Source organism: Thermobia domestica, chromosome 18 (genome assembly GCF_964235325.1).
Source record: "Thermobia domestica chromosome 18, izTheDome1.hap1.1, whole genome shotgun sequence".
In the NCBI taxonomy this organism is placed as follows: Eukaryota; Metazoa; Arthropoda; class Insecta; order Zygentoma; family Lepismatidae; genus Thermobia; species Thermobia domestica.
The window spans coordinates 159,668,623-159,675,971 of record NC_137471.1 but is presented as its reverse complement, the minus strand read 5'-3'; the positions used below and the strand labels follow the sequence as shown (position 1 = coordinate 159,675,971).

Below are 7,349 nucleotides of genomic sequence, written 5' to 3'. Positions count from 1 at the left end.
CTAAACGGATCAACTGATTTGCATGAAAAAAGATGTTAGGTGTTCTCAGGAAGAGAAAAGCCGGAAAATATTTTTTTTTTAATATTTTGAGGTTGAAAATTGGTATTTTTTGAAATTTCAAAAAAAAAAATTAGTAGAAGACTAACTGGGACACCCACTATTTTTTGCCAGCTTTTTCTTGAGAGGGTCCCTAACAACATATATTGTTTTCATTTTGTTCGCAAGTGTACCTCATAGTGAAAAAAAGGCAAATGTACATAGGTCAGCATCTATGTGGTATACGTATGATACACACTGTACTCCACTAGGATAACCAATACCTTTGAATGGGGGAGGAGATGAAGTTGTTATAACATTGGAATCTTATGATAACAAGTATTTTTTCTCTTAACGGTAATTGGTCTCTGAGGATGAAGGGGATGCTCGACCATGTTCACACCTCCTTTGGCTACACCACTGCTGTACATCAACTGAAATTATACATTCCCCCATTTTGTGTTAATTGTGCACATAATCAATGTTCTGTGATACATATAGATCTTTCTTTAGTAATTGTTCTTGTTTTATTTTGTAACAGTTGGTTAATAATATGCCTGTTGTTAATAGCTATTCATGTGTTTAGTTTGTTTCGATGGTATTACTGTATATGTGTGTTTAATATGATCAAATAAAGAATGAATAGAAAGAAATTAATCCTCATCACTGTTTAAGTTAAATATTGGAACAATTTAGGTTTTCGTGAACAGAACTGTTGGCTGCTGTTCTCACGTTGCTGCTATTTTGTATTATTTATCATATGCGAGGTACTTATCGAAAATCATTCGACCCGAACGAAAGAAGTTCCACATTCTGACTGTTTGTACTTCTAGTAAGTTATATTGGTTTATCACACACAATATTTTCTAGACCGATACTTCGGTCAGAATCATAGTGCTTTCTCCAAAGTATGGTCACGATGGCTTAGTGATAGAGCGCTTACTTCTGGTGCGAGATGGACCTCGTTCGATCCCAGGTTATAAAAGTTCGTGGTGGATACCATCGTACCAGTGAGTCTTCTCGGGATTATCTGAATTCACTTACATTCTCATTTCACGAATTATTTTCCAATAATTAGCTTCCATCTATTACCTGTCTGTATTATTGGATCGGATTTGAGTTTAGCATTCCTTCGGTAGCAAAGTTATATGAGCCATGGAGCTACGAATTAACGTGAGATTCAAACCGCTTGCGTTCCTGCCGGGAATCGGAGCCAGGTCTCCTATGCCAAAATCCCGTATGCTACCCACATAGCCGTGAGTGATTTGTCTGTCTTCATTAGCCTAGAAGGCATAATATTTAAACGTTTTGGATTTCATATAATTTCAGTTCTTCCTCGATAGCCAATTCTGTACTGAGACTAAGTAGATCAATCAAATATACTTATCTTTCCTTTTTCGAATTCTAACGAGGTTCTTGTAACTTGGACCACGTCCTAAGACTTTTGTTAGTTGAAACATCGTCTTTAGTTTTAGTTAGTTTAATCGTATGTCATTATACTCAACGTTTAATAAAATATCACAGGATTTCTTCAATTTCTTTGGGGTGACTCTTGCCCCCGCTCTGTACTACATCGAGTTGTGTATTAATGGAAACTACGGCTAAAAATAATAAACATTCCCTTTCCCCCAACTTCGATCCGACATTTTGTTCTCGACTTATGTTTTTTTTTTTTTTTTTTTTTTGCATCTTCCGACAGATTTTTGGCTGGTCATAGTACCGGAAGGAAGTATTTGTACACCCAGGTTGGTCTATACCTTTTGTCTTATCTTGGTGTCAGGAATCTGCTCCCAAACGTTGTCAGTGTTGTTTTGAAACACTGTATATTTCTATCATGTATATTTCTATCCTTTTCTGATTAGCTCCTGTCTGCTAAGCACCTTCCAGCTTTCCCAAAACCAACCAAAAGTGAACTACATCCACTTCATCGTCCCACTCCCCTATGCTTTCTTGTTGTGTAGTACTTATTAAATATTTATATTGTAGTTGACAGAAATTGAAAATATTGATTAAAATATCTGGTTAAAATGCTAGTAGTGGAATTCTCTTTTTAGTGCAGAAATTCCCTCCTTGTATCTTATCGCATTTTAGGCGAGAAGGGATTAGGCAAGATGTGGATTCCCATCTCACCTAAAATAGCTGACATTCTTCTCTTGGAGATATCAGTGACTGATAAATCGTTAGGCGAGATGGAATGGAATCTCTTTTTCTATGGAAGATATTTTTCCTTCTCTGATAACTTACTACAAAGATGCTGATGACCAGAACGCCATCCAGTTTCCCACCACCCTATTTTCAAGACAGCGGAAGTACGAACAAATCTCCTGAGGCAAATTTGTCAAAACAACTGTTGCATTCATACCCTCTTAGTGGCTTGATGAGTCAAATAGTAATACACTGAAACAAGTTTGAATGCTTATATTCATAATTTCTTTGCTTTTGTCTTTAAAATAAGTTTATATTTAATTTGTTCATAGAATTACATTGTGATTTTGCTTACACATAATATTGTGTCATTTTCTTTTTCAACAGTACCTTTGTGGAAGCTTCCTATTCGGATAGTTCTGAAGATTCTCCTGGACCATCAGACTGTGTTGAGGCCAGAAATATGTCAGAAGATACTACTGTGAAAGTTTCCTTTCACCAATGACGAAACGCGTGATGATGTAATTAGAGTTCCTCAAACACATAATAAAAAGCGAACGTATGAACAAATATCAATAGTAAAGTATCTTAAAAATAGCCGGCCGTGCACACCAGAACATGAAGAACAGATTGCGAAAAGGATTGCAACATGATAGTAACAGATCTACTCCCAATTTCATTTATTGAAGAGAAAGGGTTTCGGGAGTTAATGTCTTTTCTTGAACCAAATTATAGCGTACCGTCTAGGCGGACACTATGGAGACGCTTGCAGCTTTTTTATTCTGAACTGAAAGAGCAAGTACAACAGAGGCTACAGGAAGCAGAAGTAGTTGCTTTAACGACAGATATATGGACGTCTCGAGCAACAGATTCTTACATTACAGTGACATGTCATGCTCTGTATAAGAACTTCTGTACAGAAGATTTTGTTCTCAAGACAATTGAACTAGAAGAACGACATACAGCTGAAAATGTAGCTAATGCTATTAAACTGTGTATTGAGGAATGGTGCATCAAAGACAAAGTAGTTGCATTAGTTCACGACAATGCATCGAATATGATTAATGCTGGATGTTTGTTGCCGGTTTACAATGTATCATGTTTGGCGCATACATTGGAGCGATCCATACTGACCAGTTTAGAGAAAATCGAGGTAACAAATATAATTTCAATATGTACCAAAGTGGTAGAGCAATTCAAACATAGCACCACTGCTTTAGTCGCGCTTAAAAAGAAACAAGAAATTCTGAAGTTACCAAAGCATCGTCTTATTCAATATACAAAGACTCGCTGGAACAGTGTATATTCGACGATCGAACGGTTGCTGGAGCAAAGAGAAGCAATAATTGCAGTGTTCTCTGATAGAAATGTCACTAAACCTATGGATGCAAGGAATTTACAATTAACTGGCAAATCATGGAAGATATCGTTCGAGTACTGAAGCCACTGCAAATGGCTACAACAGTTATGTGTGATCAAAAGTGTTCCATTTCTTTTGCTTTACCATTAGGCTGTGGTCTTATTTCTAACGACCTGAAGGAATGTCCTTCCGATTCTGTAATTGTTAAGAACATGAAATCTTCAATATCAGTTGACTTAGGAAAGCGTCTTTAGCTCGATGCATTATCCGATTCTGAATCATCAGATTTTTGTCAAATAGTGTTCTGAAATGTTACCTCTTAGCAACATTCTCGGACTCAAAGTACAAATCATTACCATTTCTGAATTTTAAAATGCAAACAAATATCCATAGATTGGTTCATGATATGCTCGTAGAATCTGAAGGATCAGAAGATGATTTATCACAGCATCGCTGGGTCATCAGCATTAGACTATTTGCTTGGAATATTTCCATCGTGTTCAAAAAGTCCTAATGTAACAGATGAGCTTACTCTTTATAAATCAAATCAGTGTCTTTCGCAAAGTTGCAACAGCCTTGAATGGTCGAAACTTAACGAGCATCGGCTTCAAAAATTAGCATGTCTTGCTAAAAGATTCACGGTGATTCCAGCAACTTCAGTCGAATCAGAACAGACTATTTGCTTGGAATATTTCAATCGTGTTCAGAAAGTCCCAATGTAACAGATGAGCTTACTCTTTATAAATCAGATCAGTGTCTTTCGCAAAGTTGCAACAGCCTTGAATGGTCGAAACTTAACGAGCATCGGCTTCAAAAATTAGCATGTCTTGCTAAAAGATTCACGGTGATTCCAGCAACTTCAGTCGAATCAGAACAGACTATTTGCTTGGAATATTCCCATCGTGTTTAAAAAGTCCTAATGTAACAGATGAGCTTACTCTTTATAAATCAAATCAGTGTCTTTCGCAAAGTTGCAACAGCCTTGAATGGTCGAAACTTAACGAGCATCGGCTTCAAAAATTAGCATGTCTTGCTAAAAGATTCACGGTGATTCCAGCAACTTCAGTCGAATCAGAACAGACTATTTGCTTGGAATATTTCAATCGTGTTCAGAAAGTCCCAATGTAACAGATGAGCTTACTTTTTATAAATCAGATCAGTGTCTTTCGCAAAGTTGCAACAGCCTTGAATGGTCGAAACTTAACGAGCATCGGCTTCAAAAATTAGCATGTCTTGCTAAAAGATTCACGGTGATTCCAGCAACTTCAGTCGAATCAGAACAGACTATTTGCTTGGAATATTTCCATCGTGTTCAAAAAGTCCTAATGTAACAGATGAGCTTACTCTTTATAAATCAAATCAGTGTCTTTCGCAAAGTTGCAACAGCCTTGAATGGTGGAAACTTAACGAGCATCGGCTTCAAAAATTAGCATGTCTTGCTAAAAGATTCACGGTGATTCCAGCAACTTCAGTCGAATCTGAACGAGTATTTTCACTTGCTGGTAATATCGTTACTGCCAGTAGATCTAGACTTCTCCTTGAAAATGCAGATATATTAATATTTTTGAACAAATATCTAAAACCTCTCGCTTGCAAACCGCAATAGGTTGGCACAAGTTGCACTGCTGATTTAAATTTTAAATTTAAAAAACGCTACAAACGCTTAAAATGCAATATGCAAACACGATTTCAGAATCAAACTCAAGTCGTAAAATTTATGTTAAGTGAAAGTTTGATAGTTTTTCTTAAGCTATATCAATCAATAGCATTTTAAGTTTCCTTTTGGCATATGTTCTTACGTTTCTTTTCTCGTTTTGAATTGATAGAATTCACTAGTGTGTATCTAATAAAAGTCGTTGTCCTTAGGGTTTATTTTATGTAGGTTTAGTTACTGGCGTAAGTAAAGTATTCAAATTTAGGTGAATGAATATAATTATTTGATATATTCCTTTAGTTTTTGATAACATTCTATTATTTTCCAATTGAATGTTACTGAACACTTTTTAACTTGCTTCGTTAAAAAAAAAACTACAACTGACCGTTAACTTATAACTTTCGCAAAATATGGAAATTTGAAGCAGTAATTTGATTAATGCTACTTAAGCAGTGTCGCAGATCGAGAAATTTCGTCGATTTCTGCATTGAATTTTAAGTTGGCATGGGACAAAGTATGTATAAAATACAGAATGAATACGGTAATTTTCATAAAGTACAAATTAAACCCATAATAAATAATAATATCCATCCATAACGTTTTCTTATTTCAATTAACTGTTTCTAACGCTTTCAATCTCAATGAATCAATGCATATACATGCAGTTTGTATTTGTTTTTGATTGACTAGTATTGGTGAATGGCAACTGCTTCACCTGCAGATATTAATATAACTTTAGGGAGCTTATTTCTCAAACTTTGGTTTAAGCTCAGGGGGAGAACAGCAGCACCTTTTTTTTCGCTGCGTAAGTAAACAGAAGTGTAGTCCTTGGTTCTATTGATGTATGTGATGCATGTGAAATATTTGCATAGGGCTTTATTGTTTCGCCGCATATACGGTACGTTAGTGGATTATAAAGTAAGATAAGAGTAATATTAGTAATGTAACATTGTTATTGAAACTTGTAACAGAACAGAGGCGCTTTTGCTATTTTTGATCTAATGTCGTTAAGAAGAATAAAGATATGATATATACATGAATCTGTGAGATGTATTTCAGTTTTCTCTTTTGGTGAATTTTGGCAAGTTTATGTAATTTATAAATTATTTCAAATAATGACATTCCCAGGCTTGTGATCATAAATTTGCATGCAAACAAAAACATTTGTATATGTAAAGAAGCAGTTCTTGTTTTCATTATCAGTGCATTTTTAGGACAAAAGCTCAGTTGTCTAAAAATGACTTTAAGAGCTTCATATTGTATCTTCGTGAGTGACTGTAAAATTTATTAATAAATCTGGTTGCTGGACACTACTTGTGTATAATTATCAATTTCTTGTAGTGTATTTTTTTCTGTGTGAAGTATTTTTGAAAACAAAATAACTAATTACATAGTACAGCATTAATATTTAGAAAGAAACTTTTTCATAAAATGAAATAACAACTCCATTTCTTTGTAATGAAGAAACTTGATTTATTTCGAGTTCTAGAAACTTGATGTATTTCGAGTTCACAAATTTTGTAAATGTCAACGCGTGAGAGGTTCTTTTATCTTGCTTTGATTCTAGATCTAGAAAGTTTGAATTGAAGTATATATCTATTACTTATGTATCTTCCTAATAAACTTCTAAAATGTACCAACAGTATATATAAACATTTAAAAACAAAATAATACAACTCTTGTATCTTTCAACACAAAACTCCACAATTTGCAGACCGGTTTTGAAGCTTCTAAATAGTTTTGTAATTTATTTCGTACTTTCTTTCTACTTGTTTAAGAGCATGTAGGTTAAGAGATAATATGAGCAGCAAATTTAAACGCATAAAGAAGGATGAAGGTACTAGCAAATGGCTCCACGACTCCACGCATGGAGGATATCTTAGCGAACCATTCTGACATTTTTTTGATCCCTTCTACGTAGCTAAAATCAAAGAACGCTGAAATACGTATTCGTTTATTTTAAATGAGAGGTTCAAATTACATGTGTGTAACCTTAAAAGTTTACCTCACATTTAGGGAAACTCACCGTATTTTTTTATTTGTTTATTTATTTATTTTTTTGGTGAGGTTTACCTAGATCGTTGACGGAACTTGCACAATACAATATTTTAAGTTTTTGTTTGCAAATAAACCTACATCTGTTTTATTTTCTGG

The 7,349-nt window shown here is 34.7% G+C and overlaps 1 protein-coding gene across 1 annotated transcript; it reads left to right on the top strand.

Annotated features, from left to right (window-relative positions):
* Nucleotides 1–2,830: 2,830 nt before the first annotated feature.
* LOC145675336 (E3 SUMO-protein ligase ZBED1-like) lies at nucleotides 2,831–3,622 on the top strand. Its single transcript, XM_081745736.1, has one exon. The coding sequence runs from the start codon at nucleotides 2,831–2,833 to the stop codon at nucleotides 3,620–3,622; it is 792 nt and encodes a 263-aa protein (XP_081601862.1).
* Nucleotides 3,623–7,349: the final 3,727 nt, after the last annotated feature.